A 19,280-nucleotide genomic window follows, 5' to 3' on the forward strand; every position below is an offset into this window, starting at 1 on the left:
AAAAAAAAACACCTCCGTGTTGGAAACCATTCGTAAGATTCAGGCGGCTTTCGGTGGCTTTTCAGTCGAGTGAGTATCCGAGAAATTGTTTAACAGCTGGGCATGTTCCAACTTGTCTTGTGAGACTTCCAACATGGAGGTGTTGTTTGTCCAGCGGCTGTGTCCCGAGGCGCGAATCCGTCCGCACGTCTTTCATTACAAAATCTCCTTTAACAGTGGAATGTGCCGATAAAGTGCAGATCCCGACCTCTTCTGAAACTTCTCTGCTAGTCACACGATGTCTCCCATCAACAGAGCCTTAAATCTGGAAGTGATCTGCTCGTTCCAGCCTGTCGATGGCTGCTCGGGGCGCGGTGCGCCCTCCGCCGCCGTGAGCCGTTTTTAATCCAGTTTTAATGGTTCTTAATCCGTGTGATACTGACAGAATCTTCACCGAAATCCATCTGAATCTTTCGAATGGTTTCCAACTGGCTGTCTCTAAAAGTTTCTGAAAAAAAAATTCATGGAGCAAAGCGGCAGCCTCTCAGCCATTTCCCTGACAATAAAAATCCGACGAGTGGGGTGGACCAGTGCTCACTCAAAGCCTGCCCACAGGCGAATGATGCAACGACAGGTGTGAAAAAACTCACGCATGCACACGAAGGTTCAAGCTTGTCTGATGCAAACGCACATGATTCAAATCCATATAGTTTTTGAAAAAAATAAAAAGGTCGGATACTTTTCTCACAGACCTTGTAGTCTCCCAGTTCCTGCTGCTGAAAAATATCCACACAGCATGATGCTGCCACCACCATGCTTCACTATAGGGATGGTGCCTGGTTTCCTCCAAACATGATGCCTGACATTCACACCAAACAGTTCAATCTTTGTGTCATCAGACCAGAGAATTTTCTTTCTCATAGTCTGAGAGTCCTTCAGGTGCCTTTTGTCAAACTCCAGGTGGGCTGCCATGTGCCTTTTACTAAGGAGTGGCTTCCTTCTGGCAACTCTACCATACAGGCCTGGTTGTTGGGTTGCTGCAGAGATGGCTGTCCTTCTGGAAGGTTCTCCTCTCTCCAAAGAGGAATGCTGGTGCTCTGACAGAGTGACCATCAGGTTCTTGGTCACCTCCCTGACTAAGGCCCTTCTCCCCCAATTGCTCAGTTTAGACAGGTGACCAGCTCTAAGAAGAGTCCTGGTGGATCCAAACTTCTTCCATTTATAGATGATGGAGTCCACTGTCCTCATTGAGACCTTCAAAGCAGCAGAAATGTTTTTGTACCCTTCTCCAGATTTGTGCCTCAAGACAATCCTGTCTCTGAGTTCTACAGACAATTCCTTTGACTTCATGCTTGGTCTGTGCTCTGACTGTCAACTGTAAGACCTTATATGTAGACAGGTGTGTGTCTTTCCAAATCATGCCCCATCAGCTGAATTTACCCCAGGTGGACTCCAATTAAGCTGTAGAAACATCTCAAGGATGATCAGTGGAAACAGGAGGCACCTAAGCTCAATTTTATACTTCATGGCAAAGATTGTGAATACTTATGTACATGTGACTTGTTTGTTTTTTAATGAATATGCAGAAATCAAAAAACATTTTCACATTGGTATTATGGGGTATTGTGTGTAGAATTTTGAGGAAAAAAAATTAATTCCATCCATTTTAGAATAAGGCTGTGACATAAAATGCAGATACAGTGAAGCGCTGTGAATACTTTCCAGATGTACATTATTTCATTTCCTCTGACACGTGTGTACCGTTATCTGATTTCTTTTGTTCTTTTACATCTGCATGTCTTGGCTGAGTGGGCAGATTTTCTGGTATGTGAGCATTTTTAAAACTTAATTTTTCCTCATGCACAATTTGCAGACTCTTGTTAGGCTACATTTCAGCCACATTCACTTGATTGTCCTTGAAAAACATATCTGTTGCTGATGTGGCACAGAGTGAAAATCAGTCAGAGTATTCTGCACATGCTGGAAATACACACCAAGACTCCTGTCACTGTACACTGCCAGTAAATATTTTGGCACCTTTTACCCTCTGCAAAATGATCCATGATCAAATCAAATTATGAACAAATCAAGAAAAACTGTCACTTTGGACAAAGGAAGCTGGTGGATTATCCAGCTGAAATCTGACAAAAACCTTGACAACAATCCAGACTGAAAAATAACATTGGTTCAGAAAACAGAACCGAATTTAGGACAAATGTTTCCATTCTCAGTTTGTGGAATAAAAAACAAAACAAACAAACAAAAAAACACCACCCACAAAGTGTACCTTCTAGGACGGCAGCCCATGATGATCCGCTGTCAAACCAGATGTCCAGCACGTCCTGTCCACGCATGTAGTCAGTCACTGGACCTCCTTTACTCTGTTAAACACAGGGACAATTTAAACTACTGTGAATAATTTGAGGCCGTCACAAGGAGCCACATGAGAAGTTTATTAGCCACATATTGACTTAAAAAAGAAGAAGAAAAAAACATACTCGTACACATTCAGAAATAATAAACCGCTATTACAAAAAACCCCACACTGAACAGTACAACAGCTCAGACCTCACTCACATCCGGTCGTACGTGTTGCCATGGTGGGCTACAGGGGCCCGTACCCCCGTTGTACAGCTGAAGCAAGTCATGAGCATGCAGCTAATAAGGGCTTTGTGAGGACAGTAAGACATGCGAGTAATGCATGGTCATTGTACGGGTGACGTGCTTCAGAAGTACTACACAAAAGTACTCCACACTTGCTATTTGTGAGTCCTGCAAGACAGAAGTACATTTCACTTTCCTCCCCCAAGTGTGACACGTCTCGAAATGAGCAGAAAATAAACTGTTACTTCATTAAATACGACCAGTCTTTACAGCAGGTGATTTATTTTTTTGTGTCCATGTGCAGGTGGAGTCTGTAGTACACTACAGCATGCGGCGTGCACACCACTACAAATAATGGAACTCAGAGCGCAGCACAAACCACATTAGGGCATCAAAAGTTTTTGCTAATTTTTAAGATTAATTGTATATTGGAGTTTATGGACGTGACCTAGCTAATGCTAACATACGAGGGGATACGGTGTCATCATTCTTTCTGATACCCATTTATAATCTCACCTTGTTGAGGACCTCTGCTGGCAGCAGTGCCTTGATGGGAAGCTCCCACCAACAGTCGCTGCCTTTTTCTTTGAAGAGGTTTATTATGTGCAGCATTGTGTGTCTGCAAAGGCCAGAGAGAGGAACATCTGCATTACTGGACAGACGGCAGATCTCACAGAGACATTTATAATGCTGCCAAAAGACATTTTATACAAGAAATAATAATAATAAAAAAATGTGAACACAGGAATCTCAGATTAATTGGAGAATAAAAGTTCTGTTGCTAAATATGGCTATGACATTAGTCAGAATACATTTATAGGACCACTTTGAATGAGAGCTTCAAGTGCACGCTAGTGTGTGTACAAAAATTCAGGAGTACCTCCTCTTCCTTGGAACTTCTGCTGTCTACAGGAATATCAGAGATTTTTGATGGACCTACAACTGAGGCTGTCCACACCTCTCAGTGTTCAAGACAGCTTTAAGCACTCTGGACAACAGAATTGCATCTGGTCCTCATGTGCTGAACTCAGAGAACATACTACTGACATCGGGGTCCCTCTGTGCATCACTGTAACATTCAGCTGTACCCCTAACTTATAAACTTATCAATGGCAGCTCCAGCAGGGTGAACAGCCTACATGTGTCTACATGTCTGTAGCTATGAGCTAATGGTCAGGGTAATGCCTGTAAATGTGTGCCTGTTTAATGTGGGTTTTATGTAAATACTGTTGAATGCATTTAATGTTTTCCTGTAATGGCTGTTGGATGCAGCAGTCAGGTTTTATCCAAAGCCAAAGTTACATTAAAGCTATCGTGCTGCCCAAATTTCACCAAACTGACAAAGTTTAGCTTCTCTTGAAATCCAAGCATTGTAATGTCAGTTTATTTTAGAAATGTTTTGTAAAATAACAGCTCATTTTAATCATGTTGGCTTAGGAGCCAGAGACACTGTCATTGACTGTGCTGGTCTCCGCCGCTGCCATAAGTAGTTCAAGGCCATCAAGGGGAACATTTAATTTTTTCTAGACAACGCATATTTTGACTGTATTTGTAAAGTCATATTATGAATCCCCTATTTAAAGGCAAATAAATAAAATTACAGTGGTGCCAAAGAAAATTATTTTTATGCCTGAAATCTTAAAAAGCTAAGTAGCTGTTTACTGCTAATCTTAAAGCTGTACAGCCTTTGGGTTTTTTAAGATGCAAGTCATAAAAAGAATTTTCTTTGGCACAACTATAATTTGATTCCTTAGTATTTAAGTAAGAGATTCATAATATGATATCGCAAATATCAAAATTCATACCGTCTGGAAACAATTTAGAATTTCAACCCCTGAAGGGGAGAAATTCAAGCGATCAGACACCATAACATATATTTGGCAGCAATGTCATAGATCATGTGGGGCTTCCCCCAATCTGTGTGAGGGATGCTGGGAAGGACACAGCAACTGCCAATTAGAGTAAATAATTCATCATGATGTCAGCCGGCTGCTCACTTGAACAAAATAAACCAAGAGTGGAAAATGTTCCAAAACAACTTTTTTTCTGTATAAATCTAATATGTTTCTCATCTATTTTGGAAATGTTGGTGAGTAATAAACACTTCTAAGTCTGATTAGAGTGCCAAGGGACCTGTAGGTTACCAGTTCAATTAAAGCCCAAGGCAAAATGGCCATTTTCAGCATATAAATAACTGGCATTTCCAAACAAATCTACGCTGATAATTTTGCAATGGGAACAATGTCAATGACCAATATTGTGCCCTTGTTAAATTAAAAGAAAAGTTATTGGACAGTTTTAAAGAAAACTGGGTCCAAATACCCAAAAGATCTGTTTACGGCATAAAAATGGCCATCATTTCCAAACTAATGGATCTATGACTATAATACGTCAACAACCCATATTACGCCCTTGACAAATTAGAAAAAAGTTAGACAGTTTTTGAGAAAGTTGTTTTAAGTGTTCAAAATGGCTATTTTCAGCATAAAAACTGCCACCACTTCCAAATGAACAAATATGATTTTTAGACAGGAACAATGTCAATGACCCATATTACGCCCTTGCCAAATGAGAAAAAAGTTATCAGACAGTTTTTGAGATATCGCAATAAATGGATGCTGACAGCAAAGACTACAATGGACACCGCGCCATGACCTAGGGTTAACAGCCTATCGGCTGGTAACCAACCCCCCCGCCAAAAAAACTGTTTTGAAACTATATAAAACCTCTGAAGTGGTTTACAACACATTTTACGAATGTTAGTGTGCACGCCCCGGGAACATGCATCAAACAAGTATGCACATGCCCTTCCTCCTGAAGTCTGTTTGCACGATGGCGTAAAAGAAAAAGACAATATTCACCATGGAATTTCCCTCAGATAAACATGTTCTCTTCAATAAAATGAGCTGTAATTTTGCAACATGTTACAAAAATAAACAAATACAATAATGTTTGGATTTCAGCAGGTACTAAATTTGGTCAGTTTTGTGAAATTTGAGAGGCCGTACAGCTTTAATCATAAGATTTGCGGTGTGTTCACCAAACGCTCCATTTTGGGGTAAACACCGCCAGACAAAACATGGTATTCAATACCAGGAAACCTTAGTCACTGTGACTTGTTCTGATGTAACTCTCCATCATCTCTGCGTGACAATATTATATGATTAAAGCATGAGTGTGAAATGTCAAAAAATTTCAGTGACCATGCAACTATCCGTGTGGTGAAGCCTGTCGTGAAACTATATAAAACCTCTGAACGCGTCTGCACAGTGTGTGAGACGCGTGCATTCTTACTTGTTGATGAGAGCCTCTCCGGTTTCTTGTGGTAGAAGACTGGGATGGGGACGCCCAGCTTCGCTGTCTGGATGCAGCCCAGTAGCTTCTTCTGTCCAACATGGCCAGCAGGCTGCCCCTCGCCGACTCCGGCAAAACACGTACCTTCTTCAACGCCTCCTGTAGAAACGTGTGCACATACACACACTCGTTAGCACTGTTCATGTCAGAGAATCTACATGTTTACTCAATTTAAATGACTTGTGCAAACTAAACTTCAAGACATCTCTATATACTAAGAGACAACTGTACCTGTGTGTATGTCCCTGTCCTGTCCAAACGGCACCTCTGAATTGATCTGAACATGGCACACATATACTATGACATGCAAGGAGTGACACAGGCTATTGATCACTTTTAGTAGTACTCGTAGTAGTAAAGGGAGGGAATCACTTTTGTGCTGCTGCTTGCATCCATCATCATCAGCAGCAGCAGCAAGTGTTCTAAAGGCAGGGATGAGATTGGCAAATTCGATTTTCAGAGGAAAATAAGCCAGGGTCAAGGGGCCGCAGGCAGGGCTGGACTGGGGAAATTTTTCAGGCCGGGCATTTTTAACCAAGACCAGGCCACCACCAGGTATCGAAGGGGAAAAAAATTAAGCCTGCTGTGACAGTGTGGGTTTTTTTTTTTTTGGTCCCTTAACTGATCAATGTGCACCAGGAGACACATACATTTTAACACTATAAGAAGCATTATGAAAACATTCTCCCGAATACAGTTATCATAGGCTTATCAAAAGTACGATCTATTGACAGTAAGGTCACATTACTTTTTAACATAATAAGCGTCATTTCATTCAGCCTGTTAATAAATTAGAAATAGAAATTATATAAAAAACATTTGTTATAGAAATACTGTAGGCTATACTATAAATAATATATCATTACTTGTGTGATACAATTCATCATATAAAGCAAGCAATGATGGATGACTGGACCAATGACTGGATACAAAGGTTGAACTTTTGAAACTGCAATACACAAAAAGGCCACAAGATGGAGACAGTTGTCTATCTCACTATAAGCTACAAGTAACATCAAGGATTTCTTTTATTACCAATTTGTGTTGCTAATCAACTTAGAGAATGACTCCCAATTTAAAATAAAATGTTAGGTATGTGAAATTATGCCAGGACTTGGGAAAATACATTTAAGACAGGGACACCGTTATACCACACCACTGCACCGCAGACTGTGCAAAACAGCATACTTCGTATGACCGACGCATGACCGTCACACAAATAGAATAAAGAAACAACCTGGCGGCGACAGCATGGTAGCTAGCCATGCACACCATTTGCACAGGTTACATTGCTAGGCTATGTAACGTGACTGGCAGAGTTAGCACGAACGAACATAATATCCGACCTTAATTCATATCTGAGTGACCCAGTTAGACAGCACTTTACTTCGGACCAGAAGATCAGAATGTCTCTCTCACACACAGATTGATCTGATTTATGAACAAGTTAGGTTGGCTGTTCATCAATTAATAGCTGAAGTTAACCTTCACTTACCGTCATGGCCGTAGTGGTCCCCGCCTCACTTTATAGTCACCCTTTCTTGACTTCAATGAAAATATGTACTTGTTTTATAAAAAGTAAAATAAAGACCTCTTTCTTGACCTCATATTTAACTGCTGACAGCACTGTACAGTTAAAACCTGTTATTTCTAACCTACATTGTTAATAATGTAACTATTAAATTATTCTAACATTTCTAACATTTAAATTTTCTCTAAACATTTTACTTGTCGAAATTATTATTATTTTAAATAGTATTAGTAGTTGTAGTAAAAAAAGGCTTCAAAACTGGACCTTTAATCTAGGGGTATTGTTACTTCCACGTTCGGCTGACTGACGGACTGATGGAACTTGCTGCGTCGGCGATAAAGACCACTCAGTGTTCTGAATAGACGACAATTTTAAACAAAGGTACTCCTGGCTTTAATTTTTTTTGCATTCTTACCCCCCCCCCTAAAATTTTCTCAACGGATTTGGACGTTTCACAAAATCGACCCCCGGGACTGTCAAATCCGCGGAAATATCTCATCCCTGTAAAGGGATGGTGTCATACTTTTCTATTCTCTTCTTTTGCCTTTGAACTTTTTACCTCTTCATTTTTTTAACCAGCAGCATCATATAGTAGTAGTAGTAGTAGTAGTATAATAGCAGCTGTCTCTTCTTGAAGCAGCGTTAGTCGTTCTCTGGAATCAGTGGGAGGTCATAGCTGTTTTGTTTGTTTGGTTTTTTGGTGAAGTTTAAGTGTTTATTTCAGTCTCTGAATCAAACCTGCCTCAGGGTGAGTAATCTGCGAGTACTTTATAACAACAAACTCACCCAAACACACGTCACCAATAGTTTATCTTCAGGGACATTCTGTTTGTTTTTAAATCACAAAAATTGAGTCCACTTTGAGAACTTAACAATAGAACACGTACTACTGAAAATTCAAAACCTGATCAATAAAAACACTGTTAATTTACAAAGACTGACATTTAAACCAGAACGCTTAACGGAACCAAAAACCAACGACCTTTTCTAATCATGTCTAGTGCAAAAAAACAGACACGACCACGACGTGTTGGCACAAGTTTACCTTGGCTTTGTCTTTGAGTGACGTGGTGTTAATGAACCACTGTTTACTGGGTCTAATGACAACAGGCTGCTTCGTCCTCCAGTCATATGGGTAGCTGTGGACGCAGCGCTCCTCCTTCACCAGAGCACCGCACTCCTTCAGCATGGAGATCACTGTTATCCAAAGGCAAGGAGTGAAGCAGCCATGAGGACATTTAGTAAAAAAATAAAAAATAAAAACTCAAGCAGCAGTGCAATTAGTGACACATTTCTGGTGTTATGTAAGTACTGTATATTATCTGTATAATATTATATTATTATAAGTTCAGAACATCCCAGTGCCAGGATTTTTCAGCATTTGAGTGTTTTTTCAAGACCCATAGAAAATTGAGTTCTATGTCCATGTCAACAACAAACATACCAAACATACCGTCCGCACAACGGTGGAGAGCGAGCCGCGCTCCGGTCCACACTCACACTGCTACCACCCACAGAATGGGTTCCCTTGTGATTACAACTCTAATTTTTTTTTTACACAAGCTAGATCAGCTGATTTACCCCCCCCCATAAAAAAGTGTCATTGGCGCAATAATGCATCTTTGGTGCTGAGCGTTACTATCTGAAAAAACGTGTTTAAGCGTCAATGGCACTCAATGAGTTAAAAGGATCATACAGACGTAACTTTAATTGTAAACTTGCAGGTCTTTGAACCTGGAAACAGATTTATCACGTGATGCGTTACATCAGAGCTTAACAACCGGATAGTTTCTGAGATCAATCCATTGCATGTTGACCTCAGACCCCAATGACTGAAAAATCTAAATTTTGACCTTTGACTAGAAATTTTCCAAAACAAACCCTGTTGAGGACAATTCTGGGGTCAACCTGCAGGTAAAGAGCAAATTTGTTTGAAACTGGCTTGATTATTTTAGAGGAGTGGAACAAACAAAAGGTTCTGAAATTACTCTATGATTTCTGTGCAGAAATGGTCTGTCCTGCTGACTGCAAACGCAGCTGCATCTAATCTTTCCGGCGGAGAACACACATAATGCATGTTATACAGGCAAAACAAAATGTGCTTTTTCGACCGATCTGATGCATCAAAGTAAAGCCCTGCACTGGACTAATTCTTTTTTGTCCCGTTCCCGCCCGCTCCCACTGAATTTTGAACCGTTACCGCCTGCACCAGCAACATGTATGTTACAGTCCTGCCTGTTCCCTCAATGTGTCTGTCCAGTCCCGCCCGCACCCGTGAAACACTGAGAACTTTTGCCCACACAGTAATAGCGATGCATTCATTTTGTGTCTCATCCCGTCCCCCGGGAGAAAACACATCATTTAGGCTATTAAAGGGGGTTCTTTGTTTTGATTTCCTGGCCTGTATGTCAGGAATAGTGCTACTATTTGGTTGTTTTCATTTAGTTTGACAGTTTCCTGTATGTACCATATATGGGCATGCAGTGTTGTCATGGTAACTCACCGCACTGTGTTTCTGTATGTGTACCTGTTTGCTCCTGTTATGCCCGCTGCTCCTGTTAAATTAAAAGACGTTCTATGAAAGTAGCGTGTGGCACACTATTCTCCTTTGTTTACTGTCATCCTGTCGCTTCAGTGTTTTGTTTTGTTTTTTTTAGCCGCTCGCTCCCGCCAGATTTGTGTTGGGTCCCATGGGTCCCAATCTCAACGCAGCTCTCTACGTCAAAGTTCATCAAACGTTAATGGGTTTGTTGTCATTACATGCCCTTTATTCTGCTGACCTACATGAAGCAACCATTTATTGTTTTTTTGAGCTGTCATACTCAAAAACTAGAGGGGATCACTCATGGACTCATTTATTCACTCACTGCATTTTAGAATAACCCCCACCCCCAATGTCAAAGAACTAATTAAATCTATAAAAGCTGAAGGTGGTACAAAGCTTTTCACAGCACTGTATTTCACACACACACGTTTGATTTGGTACCTTTATCAGTGCCTTGCTCCATAACAGACAGATTCTCCAGCTCAGGGCCGGCCAGCTCAGTGAACCTGCCGTCCTCATCCATCATACACTCCTGAAGAACAAGCAAACCACACACACAAAATGTGCGTTTACATTTCCATTGATTATCAACTGATTTAACGTTGAAACAGACAAAGAAGGAAAAGTAACCGCTTCAGACACATTCATATGAAATCCTTTCTGCAGGGTTGCGTGGACTTGTGACCATCTTTATATGAGTAAAGTTCTTCTCACACAGAAAACGTGTGCATGGCGCTTAGAGGTGCACGTAGCACTCACCACTATCCACAACAACCCAGTCACAACTTGCCACCAACATGTCACACAGCGCCAGGCAGTTGCTGGCGCTCTCCAGGATGTGGAAAGTCTTTTGATCATGTTCAAAACACTCACAACTCAGCTTCACTCATCGCGCGGTCACCCTGTAAACACCACTAACTCGCCACGCACACGTCTGTCTGACAGAGTGGAAAGCGCCACTGATGTTCAGAAATTACAAATTCATGATAAAATGGAAGAAAAAGTTGATAAAAACAATGGTCAGGAAGCCGCGGACGGCGATGACCGCCACTGAACAGCATGCACACGCAGCGGTCACAAGGCATGACATGCTGCCATCTGCCCAAGCCCCACTCCGCCAAAAAAGTGTGACAATACAGTTTCTGCTTTAATACATTCCTGTGTGCATATTTCTCACAAACAGACACACCTGCTCCTAATTTCAATCAATTATGCAACATCCACTAATGATGCCGCAGGTGGCAGAAAAGTCTATGGGATATTACATCAACAAAACAAAGATGATTTTTCAATTGAGCAGGTGCATCACAATTCACCAGATTTTAATCAGTTTTGCCTAATATGGCCTTTTTATTTTTGAGATACAAAATTATTGCATTTATGATTTTTGAGTTATTGTGTTAAACTGGAGAGTTTGGACTCATTCACTGATCCATCCGTTTGCTGCATTTTACAGGGTAGATGACTGGAAAATCAACATACAGGAAGATCTGCTTCCCCACCTGAGCTAAGGACCTTCTCCCTATAAAATACCAACACAATCCATAAACGTCTTAACTATTTTACTGACACACACACACACACACACACACACACACACACACACACACACACACACACACACACACACACACACACACACACACACACACACACACTTCTAATGACTGTATTGTGTCACAGAGAATCAATAACCTTTCATTTGTTTTTGGTGCATCAACATACAGCAGGATTAGATATGTTAAAAATAAATAAATCACAGAACATACCACTGACAGTTTAAACTGCAGTGCCACACTGTAGTCATCCATGCCATGAGCTGGCGCTGTGTGAACCAATCCTGTTCCTTTCGCCATTGTCACATGATTGGCTGGCAACAGAGGAACTTCCTTGTCAGAAATAGTGGGATGTTTACAGAACCCGCCCTCGAGTTGAGTCCCTGGGAAACCAAGAACACAGGACATGAGCACATTAGGTTTGTATCTGAGAGACACAACTCAAAGGTTGTCTGGTAACGACTGTTCTGTCTGTGTGTGTCACCTGTGAAGGTGCCCACGGTCTCCAGCTCTGTTCCCAGCAGTGCTGCCGTGCTGGCTGTGCGCTCAGTGGCCACTATGAGCAGCTGAGAGCTGTCCGACTGCTTCAGCAGCGAGTATCTGCAGGCCACAAACAACAGTGTCACTGTGAAACCTCCATCGACAGTAAACGGTCATATCACATGCAAGTTCCATGTCAACTGCAGATGGATTTGGAAATGAAACTGACAAGCTTATCAGCTACACGCAACATCAAAACTCCACCTATGTTGATAGAGAAAGAAGACGCGCCTGCTTCAGCTCCAGTCAAACAAAATCCTTCCCTCAGGGTTTTGTGAACCATGTTATGCGAGTTTTACAATGTAACCGCTGCTAAACAAATTCAAAGGTGCCAACCTTCAGTGACGTCATATCCATCTGTAAAAAGCAAGAAGCGTCTGTGTGTGGCTATGTGGCTCCCATATCTCCCTATTTGTCAGATCCTGTGCATCCTTTATTATGAAAATTTGGGGAATTCATTTTCAAAACCTTTATTTTGATTAACATTGTAACATTTGTAATTCCAAGATGGCGTGGCTCGCTGATGTTACTGGTAGCAAAGTTAAACAACATCATCAGATAGTTCATGCTGCTTGCACCATTTCACAATAAAATGTTTAATGCCAGCATCCCAGCAAACAGTTTTACTGTGAAACGCATGCTGTCAGTGTTCCCTGTGACCGAGTTTAACTTAACACTGAGGAGACGTTAACTAAAATCCATTTTTGCTAACACCAAAAAAATTTCTCACTGTTTGTACAACATTTCAGTATATGCCGAATAAAACCTTATATTTGCTGTGAGTTCAAGTTTTATTTAAATAAACTGTGTTGAGAAGGTTGAGTACTGAGATTTAAATATTCTAAATGTTCTGTTTAATTTTGTCTGAGTCTCCTGTTTAATAGGAATCCTTTTATTTTCATATACTTGATAATAAAACAGATTTTTGAAAACAATATGAAATACTACATTCAAATAATAATATACTGTAACATATCAATCAAAACACAGACCCACATGACAAAAAAGTGCTTATTTTCAACTCCACATGTGAATCAAATATCTTTAATTTGTGCCAAGTGGCTTGTGAATGTTTGTATTGGATCAAAATTTATATTATTTCTACCTCAAATGTTAGAATGTAAGTCTGGCAAATTAAAAAGAAAAAATATATAAGTATGTACTAGCAAAAAAGAGAAAAGTATATACAAAACTGGATATGTCAGTGGCAGTGGATATTGCACATCAACAAATATTGCACTCATTTTAAGTGTATCATGTGACCGGACTATTTGGTTCCAGTGGCATTCAAACCTCTAACAGCAGTTGGGTAGAAACTGTTTTTCAATCAATTTGTACTTGCTTTAATGACCCTGTACCATCTGCTTGATAGTGCAGCAGATAACTGAAACAATCCTGCAAATGGTGATAGAAGCAACAAATTCAGGACAAATATTACTTAGACATTACTCTTTTGAAAAAAAAAAAAAAACGACTGGCCATTTGAATTTTCAATGGGCACCCAGGTAGGGGTCAACTGAAGAATTACACAGGGGTCAAAATTAACAGATGCTCCAATCATATTGAAAACTACACCACATTATTTGCTTGAACATAAAGATTCCAAAAAGGTATAGTTTGGACTGTAACTGAATGTTAGAGTTATGGGCAGGGTTCCTTTCTGTAGGGATGTGTGGAGAGATACGATCACGTTATTGAATTTTAGAATGTAACTGGAGTGAAACAATCAGAGAACAACTGTTTACTACTTTTAGCATTTTTCTAGGCAGAAACGGTCTGTCTCTGTCACTGATAACTACACCTGCTCCATTTTCATCAACAATCCAGTACCAACTAACCATCCAGCAGGTGACAGCGCTCACAGGTAAGCTCATGGTATACCTCATAGGAAAAAAAATGTTTTTATGAATTGATCTGGTGCATGAATGTTCATCAGATTTTAATCAGTTTGCTATCATGAAATGCTTTTTTTATTGGAAATTTACTGGAGTAATTCAAATTCCAGATAGATCAATTTAAATGCCAACTTATTACAATTTTCTGGTGCTGGTACTTACTGGGTGTTGGACATGTAGCAGACAGCCTGGTTAGCTGGAATGGTCCAGGGCTGGGTGGTCCACACTAACACAGAAATATTGCCTAGATCTGTTAAGTACACAAATCAGGACAACAGTTCAGAGATTTCTCACTCTGTCAGGAGCATCTTCTGGTTGACCTATACATTATAACCGCGTGTATTCACTTTACCTGCTTCAGAGGTGATCGCAGGTGGCACGGTGACCAGAGGGAACTTGACATAAATGGCTTTGCTCACATGCTCAGGATTATATTCCAACTCTGCCTCGGCTAGAGCCGTTCTACAGAGCACAAAATGGGAATGCAAAACAAAAACAGGCATGAGTTAATATAAAATAAATTACTGCAGTTATCTCCAAATGGACTTATCAGTACCTTGATGAAGGAGACCAGAAGACTGGCTTGTAGTCCTGGTAGATAAGACCCTGAAGACGAACAACAGCAGTATTACCATATTAAAATTTATAATGTACACAATGTATTTGATTTGACATCAAGTAAGAGAAAGAATCAATATTATTGGTCTCATTCTTGTGCTTTCTGCAGCACTAATGCTACCACTTAAACTGACAATTGCCGTCTCTCCACCGATCAGGACACACTCCAGAAGACAATGTCAATATTGACAATATTTAAATCATCATTGCCCACCTTGCTGTGCATCTCCTGGAAGACTTTCAATTGTGTCGCCTCGTATTCCCCACTGAATGTGTAGTAACACTGGTCCCAGTCAGCCATTACCCCCCAGCGTTGGAAAGCAGCCTTCTGACGAGCTATGGCCCCCTCTGCAAACTGCCGAGCTGGGTGGAATTGAAAAAACACCCGTTACAGCAGCTGTAAATCTATGTACATCTTAAAGAATCATCTTACAGTCTTTACCTTTCTGTCTGATTTGTAGAGGACTGAGGCCACTAGTCCCAAGCTCTCCAAGAGCCTTCAGCTCAATGGGCAGCCCATGGCAGTCCCAGCCTGGAACGTAGTGGACCAGCCGTCCTCTGAGCATCTCAAAACGGTTACGGATATCTTTCAGGATCTGAATTGAAGGAGATGTTGAATTAAAACAAAATGTGTGCTGATGTGAGCTGACACTACCACCACAAAACAAACTCACACAGTCAATTTGATCACCTGCAACTGCCAAGTGTCAATAGTGAACATAGCATACTGGAAGACACTAGTGACACAACCGCCTCATTATTTATACAACACTGGAGAAAGTCAAAAGGGTACAAATATCTAAAAACAAAATTAAAACACCCCGAAGAACTGTGCAATTCCCAGAGGTACCTTAAGGGTAAGATCAAATCAAATCAATTTTATTTATATAGCGCCAAATCACAACAAACAGTTGCCCCAAGGTGCTTTATACTGTAAGGCAAGGCCATACAATAATTACGTAAAAACCCCAACGGTCAAAACTCCCTTTTAACAGGAAGAAACCTCCAGCAGAACCAGGCTCAGGGAGGGGCAGTCCTCTGCTGGGACTGGTTGGGGCTGAGGGAGAGAACCAGGAAAAAGACATGCTGTGGAGGGGAGCAGAGATCAATCACTAATGATTAAATGCAGAGTGGTGCATACAGAGCAAAAAGAGAAAGAAACACTCAGTGCATCATGGGAACCCCCCAGCAGTCTAAGTCTATAGCAGCATAACTAAGGGATGGTTCAGGGTCACCTGATCCAGCCCTAACTATAAGCTTTAGCAAAAAGGAAAGTTTTAAGCCTAATCTTAAAAGTAGAGAGGGTGTCTGTCTCCCTGATCTGAATTGGGAGCTGGTTCCACAGGAGAGGAGCCTGAAAGCTGTAGGCTCTGCTTCCCATTCTACTCTTACAAACCCTAGGAACTACAAGTAAGCCTGCAGTCTGAGAGCGAAGCGCTCTATTGGGGTGATATGGTACTATGAGGTCCCTAAGATAAGATGGGACCTGATTATTCAAAACCTTATAAGTAAGAAGAAGAATTTTAAATTATATTCTAGAATTAACAGGAAGCCAATGAAGAGAGGTCAATATGGGTGAGATATGCTCTCTCCTTCTAGTCCCCGTTAGTACTCTAGCTGCAGCATTTTGAATTAACTGAAGGCTTTTCAGGGAACTTTTAGGACAACCTGATAATAATGAATTACAATAGTCCAGCCTAGAGGAAATAAATGCATGAATTAGTTTTTCAGCATCACTCTGAGACAAGACCTTTCTAATTTTAGAGATATTGCGTAAATGCAAAAAAGCAGTCCTACATATTTGTTTAATATGAGCACTGAATGACATATCCTGATCAAAAATGACTCCAAGATTTCTCACAGTATTACTAGACATCAGGGTAATGCCATCCAGAGTAAGGATCTGGTTAGACACCATGTTGCTAAGATTTGTGGGGCCAAGTATAATAACTTCAGTTATATCTGAGTTTAAAAGCAGGAAATTAGAGGTCATCCATGTCTTTATGTCTGTAAGACAATCCTGCAGTTTAGCTAATTGGTGTGTGTCCTCTGGCTTCATGGATAGATAAAGCTGGGTATCATCTGTGTAACAATGAAAATTTAAGCAATGCCGTCTAATAATACTGCCTAAGGGAAGCATGTATAAAGTGAATAAAATTGGTCCTAGCACAGAACCTTGTGGAACTCCATAATTAACCTTAGTCTGTGAAGATTCCCCATTTACATGAACAAATTGTAATCTATTAGATAAATATGATTCAAACCACCGCAGCGCAGTGCCTTTAATGCCTATGGCATGCTCTAATCTCTGTAATAAAATTTTATGGTCAACAGTATCAAAAGCAGCACTGAGGTCTAACAGAACAAGCAAGGGGATGAGTCCACTGTCTGAGGCCATAAGAAGATCTTTTGTAACTTTCACTAATGCTGTTTCTGTACTATGATGAATGAAAGATGACCGTAGAATCTTTTTTATGAGCATTCTTAAACTACATATATTTTATACTTGCCTTATGAACAATGGAACAGATCTCAGCCTCACTATATCTAAATTCCGGGTGTGTTAGTGAAATGTAAGGGTAGCTGCTGGTGATCGCTTTAGTAACCTCTGTGCTTCTCTGCTGATTTACTGCTGAACATGCTGTTCTCTTAGATTCTGCTCTCTTTCTGAGGTGCGACTGCTGGATGCAAGGACCTGGGGGGCTGATGCTGCATGCTGAAAAGTTTTTTAGTCTGCCGATGACATCAACAACATCCAACAGGACTCAAGACCTTGAGACAGTGTGGGCTCAGCTCTGAGATGGACTCCATATGACTGTTTTCTACATTCTGTTTATTTTGTTGGGTACTTCTAACTTTTAGAATGGCCTAGGCAGTAGGTCACCCCTCTTAATCTGGTCTGCTTGAGTTTTTTTTTTTTTTTCCCCATCAAAAACACCAGAGGGAGTTTTCCTTACCACTGTTACCTATGTGCTTGCTCAAGGTCATTGGTAAGGTTAGACCTTACCCATGTGAAGCAGCTTGAGGAAGCTTTGTTGTGATTTGGTGCTAAAAAGAGGCATATTTCTGCATCCCCCACCTGTGTACGGTGTTATTAATACAGAAAAGTATACCTCAGTTTGGTTCACACGTATGAGTTACGGCACCAACAAGGATTTAACAGTGACCTACTTTTAGCTTGGTTACAAGAGAAAGAGAGCACTCACGTGTGAACCCGTCCAAGATTTTAGTCCACAGACCATGTGTATCCGACATGAAACTGAAAACACCGGAAGCACTGATAAGTCACTGTAGCAACAATGGGAGTGACGGACAGACATTACCCATTTTAAGAAGACCAAGAGCCTTTATTGTCATTGTACATATATACAAAGAAATCTGTCCTCTGCATTTAACCCATCCTAATTACATTTACATACAACCCAACTGGAGTAGTGGGTTGCCCCCTAGTGGTTAATTTCCAGAGTGTCAGGGGACAAAAATGATGTGGAACCTGCAGGAAGAGCCAAAAATTCCAGTTCACCTTGGCTGTCTTGGCTTTGTACATTCATCGTGACCACTGACATTCTGAGAATGTGTTTGATATCTGCTACTCTGTTTTCATTTTTCACTCCCCTCTTACTTTTGCACCATTTATAGACATAAATCTATCAGTGACTTCATAATGTAACAGTCATTGCTCACACATTCATACTTCGTTTACGTTGACATGGAAGTTAAGAAAATATCAACTAGAAGGTACTGTAAGGCTCTGTCCATACCTAATTACAGCCATTGTCTCACGCTGTAAAAGACGTAAGTCCTATGTAGGCCCCGAGGCTTGGTGGTGTTTGCAATTATCTCTGGATTTGGCAGAACAGGGCAAAGGAAGAGTATGGGCACTGTGCCTAAGTGTCTTCATTCTTTTTTAGTTATTTAACCTTGATTTAACCAAGTTAGTCTCTTTGAGATTGAGACCTCTTTTGCAAAGGAGACCTGGACAAATATAAAGTTTCCAATTCACCTCATCTGAATGTCTTTAAATGTGGGAGGAAACCGGAGAACCTGGAGAAAACCCACAAAAACACAGGGAGAACATACAAACTTCACACAGAAAGGCCACAGGTGGGAATTGAGCCAGTGACCTTCTTGCTGCGAGGCAACAGTGCTAACCACTAATCCACCATGCTGCATGCATCTTGTCCAAGACAGATGGGTAGCACAAGCATTCAAACCCAGGTCTATAGATTGTCTATAGTCCACTAAACTACTTGATCTGCTCCAAGTACAGACTGAACATAAAACCATTTTCCTGAAAAACTGTTAAGCTATTCAACTGTACCAAATATTTCTAACATTGTTTGCAAAATTTGACTTTTTTATTATTAGTAGTAGTGTTAGCAGTAGCAGGAAACAAGACCCAGATCTGGATCTGGGAAGACTCAGGTGACAACTTAACACTTTGTGTACAATTTCGATGGTAATCAGATCAACACTTTGTGGGTTATGTCTAAAAAAAAAAAAAACTGACAAACCCCATCAAACTGAGGGTGAGTGAAAGCAACATGCCAACCCTAAATAATCAACACGTCATAAAAAACAAAAGCTGGCAATAATACAACCCCTGGCAAAAATTATGGAATCACCGGCCTCGGAGGATGTTCATTCAGTTGTTTAAT

The 19,280-nt window shown here is 40.7% G+C and overlaps 1 protein-coding gene across 1 annotated transcript in view; it reads right to left on the reverse strand.

Moving 5' to 3' along the window:
* iars2 (isoleucyl-tRNA synthetase 2, mitochondrial) overlaps positions 1-19,280 on the reverse strand; it is a 49,977-nt gene that overhangs the window by 25,151 nt on the left and 5,546 nt on the right. Inside the window, 14 exon segments of the mRNA XM_034195172.1 lie at positions 2,267-2,360; positions 3,100-3,202; positions 5,878-5,902; positions 5,905-5,931; positions 5,934-6,036; positions 8,514-8,665; positions 10,455-10,545; positions 11,783-11,952; positions 12,054-12,169; positions 14,167-14,254; positions 14,357-14,466; positions 14,561-14,610; positions 14,837-14,985; positions 15,065-15,218. Coding sequence (XP_034051063.1) covers positions 2,267-2,360; positions 3,100-3,202; positions 5,878-5,902; positions 5,905-5,931; positions 5,934-6,036; positions 8,514-8,665; positions 10,455-10,545; positions 11,783-11,952; positions 12,054-12,169; positions 14,167-14,254; positions 14,357-14,466; positions 14,561-14,610; positions 14,837-14,985; positions 15,065-15,218 — 1,432 coding nt within the window.

This window comes from Thalassophryne amazonica, chromosome 19, assembly GCF_902500255.1.
Source record: "Thalassophryne amazonica chromosome 19, fThaAma1.1, whole genome shotgun sequence".
NCBI classification, from domain to species: Eukaryota; Metazoa; Chordata; class Actinopteri; order Batrachoidiformes; family Batrachoididae; genus Thalassophryne; species Thalassophryne amazonica.